A 25,063-nucleotide genomic window follows, 5' to 3' on the forward strand; every position below is an offset into this window, starting at 1 on the left:
GAGAGAAGACAAGAATCAATAAGAAGAAAGGAAGTCAGAAGTAAAGAAAACTCTTGAAAGATACCCCAAGAAGGTGTTTTGGTTTCATTACTTGATGTCACTTAAGAGAATTAACTGCAGAAATTAGGGATGTTGAACTTGGTAAATAAAAGAAAGGGAAAAGGAGAGATGAGGAACACACGAGTTTTCTCTAAATCTGTAGAAGGCCACCCCAGGTGAAGAGCAATTTAATTTCTAACACGTGGCTCCATCAGTGGGTACAAGTTTTAGGGAGGTCATATGAGGAAGACTCTACAATATCAGGACTTAGCAGGTGGCCTCCTCAGAAAGTGTTCTGCTCCATCACCATGTCATAATAAACTGGTCGATGGAAGACAGTAAGACAGGAACACCATAGGAAGGATTCCTTTACCACCTGACCTTTTAAGAAATCTTACTATCAATGTAAATAAAATGGCATAGTAATCACAAAGCAAAATGAAATAAAAGACCAAAGAAGGCTGGATATATGAGTGGGTTAGGTGGAAGAAGAATAAAGAAAGAGACAACTCAAATATTTCACCTAAAATTTTGAATATTTACATCTGTCATCAAATAATTCAGAGTCCCTCTGTGAGGAGAAGGTTGTTGAATTAGAGTATGGAAGATGAAAACAGCAATAAAAGAGGAATACTACACATCAATTATGATATGAACAACTTAAAGTCAAAAGGGTTCATGGACAACTTTCTTTTAGAAACTGGGTAAAATGGTCCCATTTCTCAACATTCCTACAAACAAAGCATCTCAAAAGTCAGAAAGTCTTCATTCATTCAATAGTTACCACAGTGCCAGGCACTATGCTAGAGAATGAAAATAGAGAGTAAATACAAAAGACCCAGTCCCAGAAGAGCCATTATGCTGCCTCACTACATTAACTCGCATCTTAGCCCGTGTGCAAGGGTCTTCGGAAGTCGGGAGGTGCACAGCCTACATGGTCATGCAGGTGGCCCTGAGTTCCTGTCCTCTTAGCCTATAGCCTAATAATGGATCTTAGGTGCAGTCTCCCAACTCAACACTTACCAGGTGGATAGAGCAACACCACATTGTCGCCTGCATTTAGATGTCCCTTATCACCGAGAACTGACGCAATCCTCTCTGCTCGCTTGTGAAGCTGGAGGCAGCTGGCTGTGCACACGGTTGTGCCCTTTAAACAGGAGGAAATATAGATCATTAAGAAAATAAAACAGTAACAAGTATAGCCAATTTGATTTTATACCTAAAAGACTGTGCCATGGAAGATTGTTTTTAGCTATTTATCAATTCTAGTGAAAATCCCTCTGGTGCCAAAGGACATTCTTTTTCAATGTCTAAAGGTACTTAGGGAATATCAATATTAACTTAAATCAAACATATGTACTTACAGTCTTTCTTGCTTAAAATAGCTTTAGAAATACACAGGAATATTTTCATTTAAACGAGGAAATAAGAGTAAAGGGAAAATAAAGGGACTGCTAGTAGGATGAGGGCAGGACAATCAATGCTGACCATGTGTCATGTGCATTTGCTGGGCATTAAGCACATATCTGATTGAGTTTCTAACAGCAAAGATGTAAACAAAACAGAAACAATCAGTGTTACTAGCTATAATGACGATTAGCAGATCAGAAGATGGCCAACTATTACTGATCCTGAGAATAATTTCCCCTGTGGGTCTTCATAAATATCCTTATTATCAACTAGAGGCCTGGTGCACAAAACTTGTGCATGGGGGGTGGTGGGGTGGGGAACAGAGGGCTGTCCCTCAGCCCTGCCTGCACCCTTTCACAATCCAGGACCCCTCGGGTAGGGTCCCTAGGCCTGGCCTGCAATCAGGGCCTATTGGGGCTTTCCTTCCCCCGGCTGCTGGAAGCTGGCCCCACCCCCGCCACTGCCACTGCTTGCCATCTGTGCTCTGCTGCTTCCCCCTCCCCAGCCACCAGTCACCTCCCTCTGCAGGCGACAGGAGTGGGGTGCGATCGCTTGACAGGTGTGGGGTGCGATTGCTTGGCTGGCCTGGGTATACCTCTGCGGGGCAATCGCTGGCCGGCCCCACACACCTGCTACAGTGTCGCTGGCTGGTGGCCTGGGCCTCCCTCAGTGGGGCGGGGCGATGGATCGCAGGGCCCCCAGATCGATCATCCTGCAGAGGGAGGTCCTGCCCACCTGCTGCAGCGCTGCCGGCTGGATAGCCTGGGCCTCCCTCCTTGAGGCGATCAACTGTGGGGCTCTGCTATCGATCCTCCAGCAGAAGGAGGGCCCGCCCCCCCCGCCCCTGATCGATTGTCCCATCGGCTGGTAGCCTGGGCCTCCCTCTGCAGGGTGATTGTGGGGCGATGGCGGGCCCCCCCACCGACCAATCGCATCACAACCCCCTTGGCTGGCCTGGTGCCAGTGCGTGTCACAGTGTGGTCATCCAGAAGGTCATTCAGCTGTTCAGTTATTTGGTCAATTTGCATATTACGCTTTTATTATTATACATTCAAGTTTCACTAGCCTGGGCTTTTTAAACTCCTTTCCCTTGTAAAAATTTCCCACAAATGGGAAAGTGCATAAAATATAAAGCAGCCCGGCTACTGTGGCTAAGTGGTTGAGCATCGACCTATGAACCAGGATGAGAGAGTCATTGATCGGCTGCCTCCCACTGGGGATCAAGCCCGAAACCCGGCATGTGCCCTTTACCAGATTTGAACCCGGGACCCTTCAGTCCGCAGGCTGACACTCCATCCACTGAACCAAACCAGTTAGGGCTTAACAGTTTCTTTTAAAAATAACATTTTTAAAAAAATTTCAGTAATATAAAATAGGGACATGTTCCATATAGAAAATTTGGAAAATATAGAGAAATACAAGATGTAACCACTATTATATAAATTCACAAGAAACATTTTAAAAAAGGTATCATATCTGCCCTGGCTGGGGTGGCCCGGATGGTTAGAGTGTCGTCCTGTGCACAGAAGGGTTGTGGGTTCAATCCCAGTCAGGGCACATGCCCAGTTGCAGGCTAATCCCCAGTTGGGATGCGTATGGGAGGCAACCTACTGATGTTTCTCTCTCTCTCCCCCTCCCCCTCTCTCTCTCTAAAACAAATGAAAACATATCCTCGGTGAAACTTGACTCAGTTATTGAAACACTTTTAAGTATGTTTGGAATAACTTGGGCATTAATCTACTTTTTCAACTACCAATTGTAGGATATGTAAATATAGACCAAATATTTCTGGTGCAAATTTAGCATTTGAATGAAAAAGTACTCTAACTTTAAAAATACACATAGACTTAGATTTCACATATACATGTTAAATATATAATTAATAATTTTTATATTGACATGTTGAGTTGATAATATTTGGGAGATATTTGGTTAAATAAACATTAATTTTAACTGCTTAAAAAACACATCTTCGGGTGAGGACTAACAAATACATACATAAATAACTGTTTTACAAAGGCATCGTATCATACTATCTCGCAGAGGCTGTCTAAGTGAAGAATGAGGGCTCTGTCCAGCTGGTGTGGCTCAGTGGGCTAAGCATAGTCCTATGCACAAAGAGGTCACCAGTTTGATTCCTAGTCAGGGCATAAGCCCGGGTTTCAGGCTTGATCCCCAGTAGGGGGCGTGCAGGAGGCAATCAATCAATGTTTCTCTCTCACTGATGTTTCTATCTCTCTTCCCCTCTCCCGTCCTCTGAAACAATATTCTGGTGAACCATCATTAGAAAGCAGTAGTTAAATGCATTCAAATAATTTTCAATTTGCTTTTTATCTGTCAGCAATAAATTACTTAAGTATGTACCAAAAATAACTGTTTTAAAAATGCTGATCTAAAGTCACTTTCTTCCTGGCAGAAATCAAAGAATTAAAAGTCAAACTGGGTAAAAAAATTACGTGACATAATGCATTCCATATATCTGTAGATATATGTAATTGCATTGTTGGCCCCACCATTCCTCACAGAACTGAAAAAAGATGACTTGATTGTAACACAAGAAAAGACACTATTAAATAACACTGCAGGAGGTCCCATTTCAACCTTGAATGATTGCACAACTTATCCTCATATGTCAAAAAAGGAGAAAGCAGTAACTCTTTCCTCAGAGTTGGCAACAGACATTTTCTGATGAAAGAGATCAAAAGTGCCTAAGATACTCCTACAACATTCACCTGATTTGATATAAAAATGAAGTTTTCATACCTTTGCATTTAACAGCATGAAGAGTACATGGTCAGGAGTTGCCTGGGCTCGCCACTGTAATATCTCTGCCAGAAATTGGTGCTAAAGTCACAAAGCAGAAAAAAGAATCAGATTCAGCAACCTTTGAAAAGTTGGATAACACACCTCCCATCTGCTACCTTGAAGTTCAAGTTTGGTCCCTGCCCTGTTTGCAAAAATCAGCACTTTTGGAAACTTACCTTCCTCACTAAATCATTCTCTTCAATTTGCCCGAGATCCCTTCCTGCAGCTTGTGCTATGCGTTTTCCAGCAACCAGATTCCCAACCATCACAGAAGCAGGGCCTACACCTGTAAGTAAAGGCAAAATTCAGCCAAGGAGATGGTAATTCAAGTTACATGTCCCAATATACTTTACCAGGGGTGGGCAAACTTTTTGACTCGAGGGCCACAATGGGTTCTTAAACTGGACCGGAGGGCGGGAACAAAAGCATGGATGGAGTGTTTGTGTGAACTAATATAAATTCAAAGTAAACATCATTACATAAAAGGGTACGGTCTTTTTTTTTTTTTTTTTTTTTTAGTTTTATTCATTTCAAACTGGCCGGATCCGGCCTGAGGGCAGTAGTTTGCCCACGGCTGCTTTAGACCGACCAAAACTGGTTCAAATAATGGAGCATTCTCCTAGGCACTGGGAACACAGGGCAAACAAGACGAAGAGCTTGAATTCTAGTGGGGAAAGGCAACTACTAAGCACATACACAAATAAGTACAGAACAAAATAGGCCCATGGGAATTGGGGAATTGGGGGGACGGAGGAGAGCAGGTGGGTATAGGGAAGATTTTACTCTGAGGAGGTGACAGTTGGTTGCAAATGCTCCAAACACAACACAACCCTAAAAGTGAGTTTATCAGTAATGAATATCTGATCTGGAAAGAAATCTGCTTTCTACAAGAACTGAGAGTGCGTTAGTTCATCAGGAATATCAGAAGTGCTTTACTGAGAGTGAATAACAGCTAGGTTATGGGATATTCTATAGGACAGCTAGCCTGGACTCCTCAAAAACATCCATGTCTTGAAGACAAAATATGGCTGGGAACTTCCAAATTAAAGAACATGTCACCCAAAGGCAATTCGTGACCTTCGCGGGATACTGGATCTTAAAAAAATCAGCTATAACAAGCAAGTGAAGAAATCTGAATATGGACTGTGTACTATTAGATGAAAGCATTATATTAAGGTTAAATTTCTTAATAGGATAATGGTTGATTAGGAAAATTTTGGGAGAATGTTTTTGTTCTTTGGCGATACACTGCTGAAATACTTAGGGGTGAAGGGCCATGATGTCTGCGATCCACTTTCAAAGAGTTCACTAAAAAAATGGTAACAATTGGTTAATCTAGAAGATGGTAATCGGGTGACCATTATACTATTCTTTCAACTTTTCCACAGGTTTGACACTTCAAAGTAAAAAGGGAGCCCGGCAGGTGTGGCTCAGTGGTTAAGTGTCAACCCATGAACCAAGAGGTCATCAGCTCCATTTCCAGTCAGGGCACATGCCCGGGTTGCAAGCTTGATGCCCATAGGGGGCATGTAGAAGGCAGCCATCGATTATGTTCCTCTCTCATCAATGTTTCTATCTATCACTCTCCCTCTCTCTCTAAAAATTAATTTAAAATTCTTAAAAAATTATTAAAAAGGGAGAACTCCCCCCCCCCCCCCCCATTTTAAGAAAAAGGTGCTAGTGTTCTTTATGCCTTTCTTGGTGGGTTGGTCACTTAAAGATTAAGACTCCACTGAGTCAAACTAAGAAAATGGCTAAAAGATAACAAAATGTATCGTCAGTTGAGTTTTGATTAATGGTGATGCTATGCTTAGATTAATATTAAATATCTTTTATTGCCAAAATCTGTTGCACTTGAATATATTGAAGCAGCTGGAAAAAAATCACTTAAATCATAGAATCACTTTAAAATATTTGGAAAAGCTGGGTAAAGGATACAGGGAATTCTTTGCATTATTTGGCAATTTTTGTGTGAAATTATTTCCAATAAAACATTTAAAAATTTAAATTGAATAAAAAATTCAAAAAGTGTAAAGTACCCCAACACTCTGAGTGCTGAACACTTTCTCTTTTAAATCTTTATTGTTGAAAGTATTACATAGGCCCGTTTCCCCCATTGACCCCCTCCAGCCCCCCTGCCCCTGCCCCTGCCCCTGCCCCTCCCGCAGGCCCTCACCACCCCACTGTCTGCGTCTATGGAGTGCTGAACACTTTGTTTACAAAAGTGCCTTACTGCAATTTTAAGTATAATGTGCAAAATTCCTTCCTAAGAAACTGCATAATAAGTTACAGATATCATGCTGGAGAGGTTTTTATATAGGCAGGGCTCTGCAAATTTGACTGTGTTAGTTGCCCAATCCTGTATTCACATGTAATATAATAAAAGTGTGACATTTTTAAAAAGTAAAATTTTCAGAGTTAACTTAAAACAAAAATAATTCAGCAGCAATTTCTTCAGATCCTACTATGTACATTTCTTGAGCCCATGGGTCACAGAAAGTAAAAAGTAACTGAAAGCAGGAGCATCTAGGAGGCTAATTGCTGACATTTGCTGTAGCTGTAAATATGCCTTATTTTGCCCACAAAACTCTGTACATTTCCTGTGGCAAAGACCACTAGTCATCAACCCCAATGTCTACTCTCCTCCTTTGCCTTAAAAACAGAACCGCCAGTTTGTCGCCTGGAATAAAGACTATATGCTATAGTACTGGATAATAATATATCAGAGGAAATGATATATGCAATTTCTACAAAATATGCTTGACGGGGGCGGGTATTCCCTCCTTTGCCTTTTTCTCCCACCTGCTGGCTAGAACGCAGGAAGGACGGCTGGAGGTCAGGAAGCCTAGGGATGGTGTGGCAGGCTGGTACTTTCTTGCAGCCCTTCCTGTCCGTGCTGTGACTCATGGGAGGAGTCTACCGCTCTGTTCCACTGACTCTGGGTTGGTCTGACTTGTTTGGGACAATGAAATGTTAGAAGACAGGACATAAACACAAGTTTTAAAGATGCTTGTGTGATGTGACTTGCCTTCTTGCTTTTGCCATTTGCTTTGACAAAAATATGGCCCAGGTAGTTGCTGGTCCCATGATGAGGAGACACATGGAATGACTCTAACCCAACTTACAGCCTGAAGCCAAGGCCAGCCAGCTGATCCCAGCCCACAGCTCCACATCCCATGAGTGAAAAACAAGTGCTTCTTATTTAAGCTGCTGAGCGTTAGGGTTATGCAGCACAGCTATAGTAATAGTTGACTGATGTAATACAAGAGCAGAGAGGTGGAAAATTGGAATCCTAACGACTGAGGAGCTGCCATCCGAGTCCTGGACTGCCTAGCTCTGCCTTTCCTTTACCTTAGAAAGAGATAAACCTGTCTCCTGTTTAAGTTGCTGTTACGTTTTTCTGAAACTTGCAGCCCAAATCAGCCCTAACACATTCCCATTCTTTAGACAATAGCTCCAGCAGATAGGTATCTCAATGAGATTCCCGCCCCCGCCCCCGACTGCCTTAACACTTTTTCCATCTTCCTTTCCTCTCTTTTTACCCATCTCAACTCTGTATTCTTCTTAAACCCCAACCTGTCATGCGATCCCCACATCATCTCCAACCCATCTATCCCATGATTTCCAAACTGCTTTGATCTGACCCATTATATCCCACTTAGATCTTAGCAGGTAATCACAACAGACAGCAAAAAACAGAGCCAAACCTAATGCTTTCTTCCAGAAGACAGGTGGATGTTACGCCCATGTGGGCTTAGGAATAAATTTCTGAAATAGGTTTTATCATTTAATAAAATTAGGTGAAATCTGGCTAGCAAAAGCAATGTTTTTAGGCAGCTCCTATGTCCCTAAGTAGCACATTTTAAGCATCTATTATGACACAAATGTTTTGTTAAAGGAATTCTAGATTAAATGCAATTTAAATAGAATTTTATTCACATGAAAAATGACTGTAGGACTTCAGTGTAACAGGATTTGAGATGGAGAATGATTGTGTATTTTATACATCTGTCAGATACTTAGGCAGGTAATAAATGTATACTTTTTATACATTTCTTAATTACTAACATACAAACTTCTTGGTTTTAATTGTCCCTTTAGAATATTAGCCTCCTTAAACTCTTATTTCTACTAGCAGAAACTAATAAATGTCATATATACTTTAGCTCTACACACACTGTTACTAAGATAAGGTTAGTTGGTGAGCTGACAATAACATCTAGATAAACAACTGTGATAGATGATCTTAGCCACAAGAACCCCGATGTAATAACTACTGCAGAGCATATTAACATTTTAATATCGTGATAAAAATACCTAGAGTCAGAGGCGTACTTGTATTTTGTTACTGAGCATTCATGTTTACTTTTCAGTAAAAGCGGTCTTACAGACATATAATTAAATGCTACGCTTCCCTTTCCTTTCCTATCTTCCCACTGCTACCTTCTCTCCCCAGCACAGATGGAGACTGATGTGCTGGTGTACATCGTGCGTGTGGCGGCAGCAGGATCCGTAAAGGCTAGTTTTGGGCTCTCATGTTTTAAGGCCTACAGGAAACCAGGAGCCTCTCACTGACTTCTCAATGAAATGAAAAAGCATCAATAAAACTTAATGATTTCATGTTGGATTGAACCGACAGTTTAACATGACTGACCATCAATCAATTACTCCTGCCTTTAGCCTCCTAACTCAGCGCTATAACCTACGTCTGCTCAGAAATTAGGCAAAAGGGGGAAATTGACTGTTTTGTTTTTCTTTTCCATATGGCAATTCATATACTCTTATTTGCGTCTTGAAGTCATAGGAATATGGCAAATGCCAAACATGCTATTTACCTGTGCTTACAATTCAGAAAATTTCAGAATTAAACACTTTTCCCCTCAGAGCTGTTACAGGCCCAGACACCGAAAGCTAAAAGGAATGAGGGGTGACTCTAGGTAAGAGAGTCCCAACCGAAAGGCAGTGTGATTTAGCAATTCAGAGCATGGATTTTAGAGTCAATTAGTGTGACGCTCACCTCTGCCACTATCTATCTGACTTTGGGCACAATTCTTAACTTTCCTGAACTTTACTTTCCATAGCTGAGCATAGAGCTTTAGGATCACATTTGTAAAACATAAAAATTAGCTAATATTTGGTTTTTAGTAGGCACTCAATAAATACTAGCTATCTTATTAAAACCTTCCTGTAGGACTTGCTTTATTCTGCTTCCCAAGTGGGATTCTGAGTGTCTTGACTCCGTGCCTCACATCCCGGGGAAAGGAGGAACACTACTAAGAATTACTTAGGAGAGGGAGCCAACAGGGAGCAAGAGAAGCCGTCCTGCAGGGTCTCAGTCCTCCCTGCTTTCAGTCTGATGATAACTATTCTCGTTGCTAACTTTTGTAAAGTCTGATTTTAGAGAAAGAATCACGGGGGGGAAACTCAGCTTCTTGAATTTACAATCTCACCATTACATCTTCAAAGCCAGCACATTACCTGGTTGCTTTTGCCGGGGTTTTGGCAAATTGGTCACGCATGTATGTGGGCACATGAGGATATTGCATGGATGTAGAGATCCTTCTAGAAAGAGCTGTTTCGTTTGAGATATGTGGATTCCTCCTAGTGGAGTTTTTGGCAATGTATTGGCAGGCACCAGAGCAAGACAATAAACCCCCACTTGATGAATGCTATCGATTGCCTGGAAAAAGAGAAATATTCTGTGAGATTAATTTTACACAATTCATTATTCTATTCTAGAATTTTCTTTCTCTATACATTCTATTCTAGCTCTGGAATCTGGAAGATTATTAAGATCCCATATATCTAAAGTTACCTAATCCGTTCAATGATGGTAGAAGTCAACAGAAGGGTAAGATACTATCTAAAAGGGCAGAGGTAAACACTGACTTGCAAGCCTCAATATGTTGAGTGATAATGTGAAAAACCTAGTAATGTGTTTTGGTTGTTTTAAACAACTTAAAAGGGCAAAAGAATAAACGTAAAAATCAATACTCCTCCAACTACCCTCCTTATCAACAGCAACAAGTGGAAAGTCTGGCAGAGTTCCTAAGTCTCCGGTATCTCAGAGTTACAGAAAGTTAACAAATGTATTACTGCATGTAGCCTTGATTTCCTACTGAATACACCTTTTGGTAAGGTGTCTACTGACCACCTTTCTTAGTTAGGTATTTACTTTATTACACATAGACCTGGAATTAACCACCACTGGGCTCTACCTACCAGGACGTATGGTACCCTTACTGTTCTACTATGAATCCAAGTGCTCCAAGCTGCGAAGCTACAGAGACTGCAAAAATAATGCCCTTTTATTTCATGCGCAAATCAGACCCCAAATGACTTTTACAAGAATTTGAATTAGCATAGCATTTAATTCCTATAGTTGCTTTCCAAAAGAGTAACAAATATCTTGGGGAATTTCAGTTTCCTGTGACAGGAAAAAACATAATTCACTACAAGATTCAACCATTATGCCCCAAAGTTCATTGTGAAGAAAATAAGCAGTTCATGTGTTTGAAAATAGGAACAGTATAAGAAATACTCTCTTTGCAAGTCTGGTTCTTATCCACCTTTCAGAGATCAGCCCAGGCCCACCTTCTTCAGAGTCTTTTCTGTCTAGTGTATCTTCAGTAGATATCCTTTCTTTCCCTGATTTCCACTACAAATAGCCTATGTTATGCCAGCTGATAATTCAGAATCACAGACCCCGAGGATAGGAAGAAATCTTAAAAGTCACCTAGCCCTATCATTCATACCAGGATTGCATCATTTCTACAACATTACAACTACACTGGCAATTAATAAATCCAAACGGCCCAAGCTGACCAGTTATGGATGTTGGGAACACTCCCAATGACATATAAGTCGCTATGGCCAGGACAGGTCATGTTTTCTTTAGACCTTTCATTACCCAACCAACACTTACTAAGCCTACTATGATGATGTGCTGGCATAGCTAACAGGTTCTGGGGACTGAGCAGGGAACAGAAGAGATAAAGTCTTGGCCTTCATGGGGCTTATAATATAGTGGATGTAGAAAACAATAAATATAAACATACTTATCCTATCCTAGATGCGAGACGGGCCAGAGCCCCGGAGCCCTCCCTGGCCCTGATCATGCACCAGTGGGGTCCCTCGGCCTGGCCTGTGCCCTATCATAATCCGGGACCCTCGGGGGATGCCAGAGAGCCGGTTTTGGTCTGATCCCGCAGGCCGGGCCGAGGGACCCCACTGGTGCACGAATTCGTGCATTGGGCCTCTAGTATGGTGATGAATACTAAGTAGAAAAATGAAGACAAGTGAGGGGACAGAGAGTAACAGGAAATGTTATTTAGTCATCATTTACTAAATGCTTCAATTAATTATCTAATTACTATCAATTAATCCTCCTAATAGCTCTGTAATATAAATAATTTTATGCCCACTCTATAGATTAGGAAATAGGCTCCCTGAGGTTAAGTAACTTGCCTAAAGGCATATATGTGGTGGGGAGTGGAGCTGGCATTCAAATGAAGACAAGTAAGCACCTTTCATCACTCTAGCCTGCCCCCTCTAGAAAGATATCCCTTATACTGAAACCAAATCTTTCCCTTTCCCTAGTGGTTTATGTCACCCAGATCTCTAACTTCACAATAAAGCCCTTTCAAAGTAAGAACAACACCCTATATTTATTTGGATCCCTTGCACTCTACGCACCACTTTTAACATGTAGTAAGACTGTAGCTGTTGACAAGTGGATTGATTACTGCCGAAGATGTGTTCCACATATGGACAGTTAAAATTTTTATGGGTTGTAAACACTTCGGAACAAAAAAGTGAAAGAATTTGCTGAGGCAAGTTAATTCAATTCTTTTTGGCAACCTGAGCAGAAAAATACTATGTGGTCCACAAGGAGAAAAGGTATTAACTATCTAGTTTTGTTAATAGCACCCAGCATATTTAAGTAGTGATTGGCAAGAAAAAAATACGGTAGTATAACTAGTCCACCGAAGAAAATGGCAAGCGCTGGTTGCTGCCACCTTTGACAACGAAGCTCACCTGCAGCACCCGGCTCATCCACTGGAAACTGTCTTCCTCGGAAGCATCAGGTCTTTGTTCCGCAACCACCACAATGCGCTCATCATAAAATACAGACACAGAAAACACAGCAATTCTAAGAGAGACAGATCAAACACATCAGGACTCCCTTCAAAACCAGCCCTGTTTACTTTGCTCAGTTGGAATACAGAGAAGGGACATCCCCACCACACTAGCCAAGAATGAGTAGTTTAGCAAGAAAAAGTACAATCATTACTATCAAAACGAGGACTCAAAAAACATGTATTAAGCACCACTGTTGTGAATGTTGGGACACAGTGATAAATAAGACAAAGGCCCTGTCTTCATGGAGTTTGCATATCAGAGAGACAGAACAAACAAATATAATGTCATGTTGTAATATACACTAGGAGAAAACTGAGGCAGGGTGAGGGGGTGGAGTGGTGTGCTATGAAGGCAGGTGGTTGGGGTGTGCTTTCCTGAGGAGTGGACACTGGAGCAGAGACCTGAATGAAGTGAGGACGCGAGCCACGCGGAGATCTGGAGGAAGAGGTTTCCTGGCAGAAGGAACGGAAAGCGAAAAGGTTCTGAGGTAGGAACGAGCTTGGCAGGTTTGAAGAACAGCAAGAAGGCCAGTGTGCCTGAAGCAGAGTGGTGAAGCAGAGAGCAGTGGGGAGAGGTCAGAGCCAGGCCAGGTGGTCACAGAGGACCTGGTAGGCCAAGGGGAGGGGTGTTTTAAGAGGGGTCTCCGCTCAAACGTCCCTTACTAATAAGGCATTCCCAGACCACCTAATAGGAACTGGCAATCACACCCCCACCCTATGTTTTTTTCTGCATTTGTCATCATCTCATACGTTATCTATTTCCCTATGTGGTTACTGTCCGTTTCCCCCAATGAGAATGTGGCTTCACAAGGCCTGTTTTGTTCAACACCACACCGTGAACATCAAGAACAGTGGCATACAGTGGGCACCCAATAAACAGTTGTAGAATGAATGCATGAAATAATGGGAAGTCATTGGAGAACTGAATATACCCACACACCTGACCGTTTCCCTTCCTTCCTTTCATCCACACATATTTATTGAACACCTACTGTGTGCCAGGTGCTCTGCTGAGTGTTATGGGTATAGCTGTGACCAAAGTCAGGTCTAGTGCCCCACAGAGTTTACATCTCATAGGAAGCTATACCATGACAAAAACTACACATTTCAAGAATTGGTTCTGTATTGGTTTAATTCCTTTTTCCTCTTCAAATACTAAAGGGACACCAAGATTGCTTTAAAACATATATCCATGATTGTAAACTATCGAACAGGACATGCATTATTCAAATATGTATCAAAAATCTTTTCTTCAAATAATAAGCAAAGGAAAAAAGGTATCTAATTGACTTCACCCATGGAATTTGAAATTGGTACTTAAGTGCTATGCCAATCTCTGTGTTAAAATGATATAATAAATTAGAGATGAGTAAGAGAAACAATTCTTAGATGTAAAACTCCCAGCATTTTTCTCAATTAGACTGAATGGGACTACTTCTGTATTGAAGGAATGTAGGAAGTTCAACATTTTAGAATCCTCCTCAGTCCTCAACAAATAGTGACAATTAAAAACTGAAACACAGGGATATCATTATGTCTTATTTCTCTCAATTACAGCCAAAGAACCAGACATTTTAAGACAAATATTCAAAGCTTGGTTTCTGCTAGGCGTAACCCAAAATAACCCAATCACTTGAAAGAGAATCTACAGAATATCATCAAATCACCTGATATATTTAGATTCTACTAAAAATGTTAACATTTGAACTTTGCACTACTCACCTTCCTCTATAAACAGTCTTTATTGATTCCACAGCCAATCCGGTAGCAACAATGTCATCAGCATTATGTCTTCGACCACTAACCATGAGTAACCCGTCCATTTTTCCAACCACAAACACCAAGCTGCCCTGAAAGATAACAGTGATTTACCTTGATTTCCATAATTTAAATAGTAAAACAAACATTTTACTTCTGCCTTGAAATAAATCTCATGAAAAATGTAAGAAACAATACCAAACTTTACTGATTCTGAGAAAATATTTCACATCACAGCATCTTGGAAATCAGTGGGAAAAAACCTGTGGTATCTTACAATTAATGGGGTCTTAAGGGAATCTACTCATATTTATTCTTATAAGAAAGCAACTAGGATGGCATATAAGCATAGTTTATTTTCCCAGTCATGATTATGTATTAATTTATTTTCTGTAACTATTCATGGGATGGATGCAGAGGAGAAAAATGTTGTCAATTAATACTGGAATTAGGAAGAAATAAAAATAGTTTTGATGTTAGAATGACTGTTTCAAGTTTATAAGGGTGATGCTTTTTCCATCTGGCAAGATCACAAACAGGCTAATAAAGAAAGGTCAAAGGAAGACTGCAGGAGTTTGTCCTCTGCAGTAAGATGACAGAGCTGCAGGAAAGGATGCTGTTAATGCCCTAAAAGCACCACTGCTTAATAATTTTATTTGTTATTTAATATTATCAATAATTCCCCAGACCCACTTGCAATAAATTAACTTTTTCCATTCACTACAGATTTCCTAAATTTCTTGTAAAACTGACATATATTCACTATCTAGTTGTCATCTCCATGTGAACATCACTCACTGGCTGACTGGGCATAATGCAGTGCCATACACTGACCGGATATGTAAGTATGACATAACCTCCAGTCTCAAGAAGTCACTGGTCTGTCTCAGAAAACAGAAGAGAACCATGCATTTCCAATATAGTGTGAAAATGCTGAGGTGGAAATAAAGAAAATGAGAGAGGCACTGGTCTCCTACATCCGTTTCTTCATTCTTTCACACTATCAGAATTTTTATCTGGGCAGGGCTGATCAAAGTAAGGATGGCACTTCACCCTCCCTGGCAGCTAGGTGGGCCACTTGGCTAGGTCAGAACAACGGGATATAAGTGGAAGTGTTGTCAGCAGCTTCAGGGAATCTTCCTTACAGGAGAACAGGACTGCACCCTTTCCTCTGTCCTGCTTCCTGGAATGCAGATGTGATGGCTGCAGTGGTAAGCTACAAGGAGCTAGGTCCTTGAGAACTTCTTGGTGCTGCCCTGGCTGGTTTGGCTCAGTGGGTGGAGCGTCGGCCTACAGACTGAAGGGTCCCAGGTTTGATTCCTGCCAAGGGCATATGCCTGGGTTGTGGGATCGATCCCCAGTAGGGGATGTGCAGGAGGCAGCCAATCAATGATTCTCTCTCATCATTGATGTTTCTAACTCTTTTCCTCTCCCTTCCTCTCTGAAATCAATAAAGATATATTAAAAAAAAAAAAAAAAAAAGAACTTCTTGGTGCTGAGTGAGGAAGTCAAGACAATAGGTGTAGACTTCTCTTTCTAGAAGAATGATTCTCTTAGAGGTATTCCCTTCCCTCCACCATTCCCCATGAATATTGGGAAAGAACTATAATAAAATTGTATCTTTGCCCTGACCGGTTTGGCTCAGTGGATAGAGCGTCGGCCTGCGAACTGAGAGGTCCCAGGTTCGATTCTGGTCAAGGGCATGTACCTTGGTTGCAGGCACATCCCCAGTGGGAGATGTGCAGGAGGCAGCTGATCAATGTTTCTCTCCCATCGATGTTTCTAACTCTCCATCCCTCTCCCTTCCTCTCTGTAAAAAATCAATAAAATATATTTTTAAAAAATTATATCTTTTCTTATAGAACTTAAACCATAAAGAAGAGAAGCGAGAGTAAGGAGGTAATTAGAGACAGAAGGAGGTATATGGGCCTAACTATGATAAGGAATAACTATTACTTATAAAGTAAAATCCATACTTCCCATTATGTCATGCAAAGCCTTCCTTGCTGGCTCATGAAACTAGCTATAAGCTCTTTGAAAACAAGTTTCGGGTCCTAATTGTCTCTACAAACCCAGTGACTCTAAATACCATGTGCTGGAAAACAAATTGCTTTCATTCAAAGAATTTACTATTATACAAGTGGTATTGCTGATAATCTGTATGAAAATGCTTTGTACACTATTTATTATGGTTTCCCTTTGCTATTAAATAAAACAGCACTTATAACTTATTGACGCATATTAACACATTAAGCCCCATGCCAGTCACCGGTGACTGACACTATACTTTCCGTCTGGAAGACAAACCAGGCTGGGCGTTTACCCTTCTTTAATGAAAGAAGGATAGCAAGAGTAAGTAAAAAGAGTTTTGAAAATAAAAAAATAAAGTCTCAATTTGGAGGAGTCAATGAACTTGGGTAACAGAAACAATAAACTTTTAACGCATTTATTACATTCTTATAGAAAATGCTTTAAATATAAGTAAGTGGCCCTATAACACTCTTGGATTAATCAGAATTTGTTCTGTTCTGTGGATCAAAGTCCAAATATCTGAATAAGATGCATCAAAACAAACATGAAAACATCACTTACGGGCCCTACAAACCCCAGCAATCCTGATCGGATGAATGGCACATCCCCAACAGGAGAGCCTGCAGAATTCACTGGAATTACCTAAAACACAGAAAAAAAAAATAAAGTGACAATCTGAGATTTTAATTTAAAAATGTATTTAAGAACCTCTCATGCATGTGGGATCTCTGCCTTTCATGTATGCAGGGTTCCCATACTTGTGCATATATTAAGTTTGGTATTTTCTCTTGCAAAAAATATGTATTTGTTTTAATTGGTTTGTGAGAGAAAGAGGGGAAGAGAAAGAAGGAGGGAGGGAAGGAGGAAAACAGAGAATAGGAGGGGAAAGGAGGGGAGAAGAGACACATATGCATTCATTGGTTGCTTCTTGTATGTGAAGATACACTAACTAACAGAACTACTTGAGTTACCTGGCTAGGCTGTTTTGGTTTTTCAAGTCTTTAAGTGTTGTTTTTGTTTGTTTGTTTTTTGTTTTTTTCTTTTTCTTTTTTTTTTTAGTTACATACAACAAGTAATACATACTAATATTATGTAAATAGTGAATACAGGAATACTACCCCCCTTAAGAGATAACAATCATTTACAATTTATTGTTCATCTCTCTGTATTTTTTTATTAAGAAATTTTTTTTAAAGGGATCATATGACATATACTGCTTTGCAACTTGCCTTTTCACATAACATATCTTGGATACCTTTAGAAGTTGGTAATAGTCTATATGGCTCCCTTTGTACAATAGTTCTGTAATATACCATTGCACAGAGGACAGCGGGCATAGCCGTTGGAGTCAAATGTAAGTCAATACCTGGCTCTGCCACTTACTAATGTGGATCTTGGGCAAGTTCCTGGACGTTCCTAAACCTCTGTTTCTTTTGCCATAAAATGAAATTCCCAATGCCTCTCACGCACAAGCTTACAGTAAAGATTAAGGGAATGTAAACAGATTTGCAGACATCAGCACAGTGGCTGGTCCAGAGTGAGTACTCAGGAAACTATTAGAATTAGCAGTTATCAGAAAGTAACCAGTCTGCATAGCTGTGTACATCAACTAATTTTTCACTATTCCAAGCAGTGCTATACTGAATACTCCTATATACATTTTTGTGCATTGGAATAAGAAGCACAAATCTTTTCAATTTTAACAGACTATCTTTACAAAACTGTTATATCAGTTACATTCCCCCAATAATATATGAGAATGTCTGTTTTTCCTGTACTCTAACTCATACTATACCTTATCAATTTTTCCAAACTTTGCCAATCTGGTAGGCAAAAACAAACAAACAAACAAACAAAGACAAAGATATCCCACTGATATTTAAACTGTATTTCTTTATTAGTAATATGGATGGATTTTCTTTCCTTAGTTCATTGATCATTTGTATTTTACAAATAGCTTGTTCCTGTCTCCTGTTTATTTGCTCTTTTTGACTGGTGTTTTTCTCTTTAATTTTTAAGATTTTTTTTTAATATATAGAGAACAATTATAACAATAGCTAACATTTATTATGCTTATTATTGTGCCAGCCACAGGACGAGCTGTTTTATAGTTAATCCTCAAGGCAATCTTATGAAACGGGATTATTATTTCCATTTTACAGATGGGAATATAAGACACAGAAAGTTTCATTTGCCTCAAATCAAACAGCTAATAAGTGGGGACAATGGAAAATTAGCTCTTTGCTTATCATAGGTGCTAAAAAGTTTTCAGGAGCTTATTTTTGAAATACAGTTTTATTTTCTGACGAGTCATTATTACTAGGTCTTTCGTCCTAGTAAAATGTTACCCACGTTGAAAAATTCTTCAGGGTTTATATATAAGGTTCCAGTGAGAAAAATATTAGAAATGTTAACTTGCAAATCCAGGCAACAGTTGTCTCCTTTTTTATTTAGGATTTTTATTCTACTTCACTATCATTAAATTTATACTGCAGATTTCAAAATTTCTTCATTACTACGGACCTAGCAGTTTGGTATTAAGTCTAAGAATTTTGATCAGGCAGTTGTCCTTGTAGGAAAGGCAATATAACCAAATATCATCAGTATCTTCTAACACTGCTTGAGAATCTTGTTTATATAAGGCAAATGCAACAGAAAAATTCAGGTATTCAAAATATATGTAGCCCTGGCCAGTGTTTCTCAGCGGTTGGAGCATTGGCCCATGCACCAAAGGGTCACGGGTTCGATTCCCCACCAAGAACACATACCTGGGTTGCAAGTCCAATCCCCAGCCATGTTCCCAGGTATGTTCGGGGGGCAACCAATTGATGTGTCTCTCTCACATCAATGTCTCTCTCTTTTCCCCTCCCTCCCTCTATCCTTCCTTCCACTCTCTCTAAATATCAATGGAAAAAAATATCCTCGGGTGAGGATTAACAACAAAAAAAGAGAAATATATGTAGTACAAACACTTTTAAAATAAAAGAAATAAGGTAAGATTTGAATTAGTGACATGTATATACACTCAGCAGAGGTAATCAGTCACCTGAAGAGTTTATGAGAGTCTACTCCTGTTAAGGTGCCTTGGTCTTAACGTTTGACGGTAGGGCAAGAATATAGCAGTGACAATGATGACGACGATAATAACTGACAGACATTTAATAATTTATGTTATACCATTTTAGGCCGTGTAAATATAAATGATAGTGAGCCCAGGAATTCTAAATTTTTTTCAAATACCACACCATTTACATAGATAACACTCTCCCATCAGCTACATCTAACACTACTTAATTATATGCACTGATTTTCAAATGGGATGGTAGATAGATGGGCCCTGCCATATTGAGAACCAGTAGTCTAAATTATAAAAAAAAGGAAACTTGAAGAACTGAAACTGGTTGTGGTCATATAAGCCCTGTCTAGTATGAAAGGGACATGGCTGTTCTCTGTTCCCTAAAAGGTACCCTAAGGTAGGTTAATACCAATTATAAAATATAGACAATTAATTATGCCTGTTATGATTTCCAGGCTCACCAGGCAAATTTTCATTACAATTTTGATTTCACATGCAGAACTGCCTGCAGGAAAGTAATATGGTTGTTACACTGGAATATGAGCTGTCTGAGGAGCTCTGTTTGTTTATTCTCTTGATGTACTCCAAACCTCTAGAATGGTGCCAGACACATAGAAGGTGCTCAATAAATACTTGTCTCACTGAAAGTTTGAATGATAGGAGCAATCTGCCCGTGACAGAACAGTTCTTCATTTTTTCTTAGAGACCTGACATTCTGGTTTACATCCGTCTTTGTGAGCTCAGTTCACTTGAGTCTACACTTAAGAGATGGATTCTCACTATATTCTGTTAAAATTAAATATTTGGGCTTATAAAGTTCAAACCATGGCATAATCACCAAAGGAATTTTTGTAAGGCCTCTTATTTATTAACTTATTAATTTAACAGTAGCACTTCCTGTGTGCCAGGTGCTGCTCTAAGCACTTTATAAACATTAACTCACTTAGTTCTCAAAACAATCCTATGATGTAGTTACTATGGTTACTCATTTTAAATATAAAGAAATTGGGGCACAAAGAGGTTAAGCAACTCACCTAAAATCAGCGAGTGAGTGGCAGAGTTAGGATTTGAACTAGGGCAGCCCAGCTCTGGAGCATATACCTTCAACCCACTATATTATGCTATTTCCCATGAACCAAGTCATCTGCCCTAGTGACACCCTCACCAAACATTTTCCTGGCAACATTTTAATTTCATGTACCTCAAAGGTATTTTTGGTCACACCAGCAAGCCCAAAGTACATCATGCCCCCTGTTCTGGAGCTGACACAGATCTCTCCAATTTCGTCAGTTCTGCAGAGCTGGGGAGGTCCATCAGGTCTCACGATGCACATCATCCCTAGTGCACAGAAAACACAGTCAAGAAGCAGAGACCCTGGAAAACCTATGCTTCATCCTTGTGAAGCCAGGAAAGTTTTGTATTTAGTGAGTGGCACTGAGTAAGAATAACCAAAGAAAAATGTTAAAAATAGACCTGGAACTACATAGGTTTATTTGAAATTTCCATCTTTAAATACCATCTACTCTGATGATAGACAAATACTTTTTTTTTTTTAAATTCAGCAAAACAACAACAGCAACAAAACATATAACAGATGCAGACTGAAGCTTTTAAAGACAGTGACATTAAAAATGACTGCAAAGTCCAAAGAAAGGTGAATTAATTTCCCCAAGGCAGATCAAACTCAAAACACTCATGGAAGCAGTGTGTTCTTCCTGCCAGTCCCAATGGCGTGGCAATTACGGCAAAAACCAACTGGAATATCACTCAGACTTCGCTTTCCATGGGAAAGCGAACAGCTGTAATTAGCATCCACAATTAAATCACATGACACTGCTGGAAGGTAAGTATAATCAGATTTACTTAACTGTTAGAAAGGCTTTGAGAAACTAAGTGACTAAATTTTGAGTTCCTGGTTTTGGATCCCGTATTTTATCAGTCTCTACTATCTCTAATGAAAAATCTTTGTGGAAAAGCAAATGATATTCCTGAGAACTCACCACCAGGCATGACATGTCCCACATCCTGGACTGTTAGTGCTGAATTTTTATCTTCAGTATTGACCCGTATTACCCCATAGCTCAATCCATTCATTGAGAGAATAGCCCTTCCCGGCAAAGGGGCCCCTGGAACTCCAGGCCTGAAAACAAATACACTCATCAAATTTGGCAAATGAAATAATGGAGAAAAATATGAGTATGTAGGAAAGCAAATTTCCTCCAGCTAACACACACACACACACACACACACTTTTTCAAAGCATGGTCAATTTTCATTCAGGTGGAAAAAGTACATTTAATCAGATGTTAAGAATATACTGATCTTGGGTATACTACAAATGTACTTTGCAAACGCAAGCCACAATCAAGAATAGCCTATTTCTAGTCTAAGATACTGAGGATTCTGAAGAGCAAAACAACACAGAAAAAGAACTAATTCAAAAAAATGAGATGAGAATAATTAAATTTTCAGTTTACCAGTTATACTTAGTGCAGGAGTGGGAAGAATAAATGAGATGCTTCAGACTGCTTTACAAAGTCATTTTCACTTTTAGACTTACGAAGCAGAAAATTAGTTAATGCCCCTTGTCACTGCCTGGTAAATTTTGCACATTTGATTGAAGTTGTACATTAAGAGCACTGGTGTCCTGAATGATACCTGCGGATCGCGACAGTCATGGCTTCAGCAGAAGTAGCGCACGGACAGATGGCCTCAGGTTTCAGTCCGTGGCTCTGGAACAGACTCAGGAAGGCATCGCAGGATGACACAGACCCTATAAGGAGATGGAACAGGTCAACTTGAAAGCTGCTGACATCGTGGTTTTCATTACTGTAGGAAACGTAAAGAGTGGAGCCAATACATTTTTTTCTCAGAAGAACTCTTACTGTATACCACTAATTCCATCCAAACACTTTACTGTGCCGGTGAAATGACTGATACATATCAAGGACACTACTTAAAACTACAACTTGTAATAAAGCTGCTCCTAACGAGCTTCCCAATCAAAACAGAAATGCAGAGATGCACTGTGGCCAGCCTGGAACGGAGCAACGCATCCTGAGTAACTATGTTAGCCAGCGCAGTACGAACACTGGCTTAGTGCCACCCTCTTCTACGTGATCCTCTCTGACTTGTTTCTTATTAAGGTCAATCCCATGTCTGTGTTTTATTATACAGGATGATTAATGTGACTACTGACAAAAATCCAGTATGACAAAGAACATAGTACCTAACATTTTACCTGGTTCTACTGTGTGGAAGCTCAGGATGTTTGTGTTTGTGGGGGAAAGCAGGTGCCATGGGGGATCTCTAAAGGCTTTTGCAAACTTGATTTGCTGCTAGGGGGAATTTACATAAAGTGCAGGCACTTGGTTACATCAAGTCACTTTCTTATCATTCCTTTTAGTTACATGATAGAAAAAGGATATAAATGAGTGAGCAAGGAGTGGATTTAAAAGCATATGGATCCGCCTAGTCAAGTGGCTCAGTGGTTGAGCATCAACCCATGAACCAGGGGGTCACAGTTTAATTCCCAGTCAGGGTACATGCCTGGGGTTGCCAGCTCGATCCTTAGTAGGGAGTGTGCAGGAGGTAGCTGATCAATGATTCTCTTTCATCATTAATGTTTCTCTCTCTCCCTCTCTGAAATTAATAAAAAACATATTTAAAAAAATATTTTTACCCATCCATCAAATGATGAACAGGTAAAATGTGGTATATCTATACAATGGAATTATTATATGGCAATAAAAAGAAATGGAGTCTGAACACATACAATGTGGATGAACCTTGAAAACATGGTAAGTGAAAGAAACCTGTCACACAAGAGCAATATAGTATAATTGCCTTTATATAAAATGTCAGAATAGGGAACTCTACAGAGACAGAAAGTAGAAGTTGCTGAGTAGTAGGGGACAGTGGAGGAGAAATGAGGAGTGACTACTAATGGGTATGAAGTATCTTTTGGGGGTGATGACGGTCTAAACTTAGATCATGGTGATGGCTGCATATTTTGTGAACACACTGAAACTATTAAACTGCACACTTTAAATGGGTGAGTTTTATGGCATATGAATTATATCAAATTACAAACATTAAGGAAAGAATAGTCCCCGATCTACACTCTAGAAGTACTCACAGGGATTTGCTCCATCAGTCACAATTAACATCCGGAGGGAACTCAAGCTCACATCTCTTTGGTCTCGATGTGCCATCATAGCCCAGTGCAAGTCTCGACATTTTACTAAAGCTACCTTGGCTACAAATTCAAAAGGGATAAAGTTAACACACACATACATGCTAAATTAGGTAGATATTTAAGATACTATAATAAAAACTTTTAGTCATTTTAGGGGTCATGATTTTCACTTAGAGAAAATAAAGAAGGTTTCAAAGAACGTGCGCCTGGTGCTCTGAGGCAGCAGGGATTAGCCGGACACACACTGTTTGCTCACTGTGACCTGTAGGCAGGCCACACATCTTTGCCAAGGAAGCTCTGAACACCAAAGTACTCAATAAATCTGATTCAGGGCTCAAATTCAGGCAAATTCATCTCAATTCTTAAGAAAGGACGTCAGAGATGAAAATGACAACACACCTAAGTTTAGTAACTGAATTCTAACATTTGTCAAGCCACCAAAGCATAGGACTATGTCTCTAGAAGGGTGACTTGATAATCCATGAAATCTTAGTTCAAACAGTCACATAGTTAAAGCTCAGATGTTGTGTGTAGCTACCTTTGTGGGCATGTACTCTCTGGACCCAAGAGAGAGGGCAAGTCTTCATAACAGAGTAGGGTACACTAACTGTATGCATCTTATTCATTACATTCTGAAAAGCAAAGAAAGACAAAAAGTAATCAATACTAAATACACATATAGCATTTTAAAACAACTGATATCTTGTTAACAATTTTAATCACATGTAATATATACTCAAATACACGCTCTTTGAAAAAAATATGAAATATTAACTTTAAGGTTGAAGCCTGATTTGCTCTCTACCCTTAACCCTGGTTCCCTCTCCTCCTCAGAGATAATCACTATTATGAATCTGGCACGTATCCTCCCAGTTCTTTTTCTATGTATTTACATACATAGATGTCCCCATGGAAACAGAAAGTATTGTTAACATAAAAGGCATCATGCTATACATATATCTGCAATGTACTTTTTTCCACTTTTTCATTGTTTCAGAGCTAAATTTATGCACATCAGTATGAGATCTACACAATTCTTTTCGAACTGTTGCATAGTATTCCATAGTATGACTACACCACAATTTATTTAGGCATTTCCCTATTATTAGTAATTGTTTTGCTGTTACAAACAAGGTTTCAAGGAACATATTTATACTTCCCTGAGTATATGTACACGTGTTTCTCTAGGGTAGGTACAGAAAAGCGGTGCTGCTGGGCCACAGGGTATCTGCTTTTAAAATTTAACAGATGCTGCCAAGCCGCCCTCCACCCCACTGAGTGCTTTCGTCATGCTGGCGCTTGCCACGTACCACAAAGGGTTGGGTTACAAAACAATATCAAAGTTTCCCTGTTACTTAGAGGAGGTCCTGCCCACACCTGTTGGGTATTTGAGTAGATAAAGCTGAGTGAGCTGAGAGGGTCATGCAATTTGGTGTCTTCTGTCACCCAAACGAATGAATACACCCAGGACCACCTGTCCCAAAAGACCCAGCCCAGCAGAATTACTAAGTCTTGGTATCTAGGCTGGCCATTTTTCTCACCACCTAAGTGGCCCAAAGAAACCAAGATACCATTGTTAACTTCTTTTTCCTCCCTCCCCAAAGT

General features: G+C 39.9%; 1 protein-coding gene across 9 annotated transcripts in view; it reads right to left on the reverse strand.

The window, feature by feature from the left end:
• The window catches only part of DIP2B (disco interacting protein 2 homolog B), a 231,165-nt gene that overhangs the window by 23,638 nt on the left and 182,464 nt on the right, over window positions 1–25,063 (reverse strand). For all 9 annotated transcript variants that reach the window (XR_004965843.1, XM_036297858.1, XM_036297860.1 and 6 more), the window contains 12 exons: window positions 23,997–24,090; window positions 23,399–23,518; window positions 21,919–22,033; window positions 21,261–21,400; window positions 20,462–20,598; window positions 16,746–16,826; window positions 14,118–14,245; window positions 12,292–12,406; window positions 9,733–9,934; window positions 4,431–4,540; window positions 4,213–4,293; window positions 1,063–1,186 (listed from right to left, as the gene is read on the reverse strand). Coding sequence is in view for 8 of the 9 variants with exons in the window: in XM_036297858.1 (XP_036153751.1) it covers window positions 1,063–1,186; window positions 4,213–4,293; window positions 4,431–4,540; window positions 9,733–9,934; window positions 12,292–12,406; window positions 14,118–14,245; window positions 16,746–16,826; window positions 20,462–20,598; window positions 21,261–21,400; window positions 21,919–22,033; window positions 23,399–23,518; window positions 23,997–24,090 (1,447 nt within the window). In the remaining variant the exon portion in view is untranslated. The remainder of the gene's footprint in view (window positions 1–1,062; window positions 1,187–4,212; window positions 4,294–4,430; window positions 4,541–9,732; window positions 9,935–12,291; window positions 12,407–14,117; window positions 14,246–16,745; window positions 16,827–20,461; window positions 20,599–21,260; window positions 21,401–21,918; window positions 22,034–23,398; window positions 23,519–23,996; window positions 24,091–25,063) is intronic.

Source organism: Myotis myotis, unplaced genomic scaffold (assembly GCF_014108235.1).
Source record: "Myotis myotis isolate mMyoMyo1 unplaced genomic scaffold, mMyoMyo1.p scaffold_m19_p_3, whole genome shotgun sequence".
Classification (NCBI taxonomy): Eukaryota; Metazoa; Chordata; class Mammalia; order Chiroptera; family Vespertilionidae; genus Myotis; species Myotis myotis.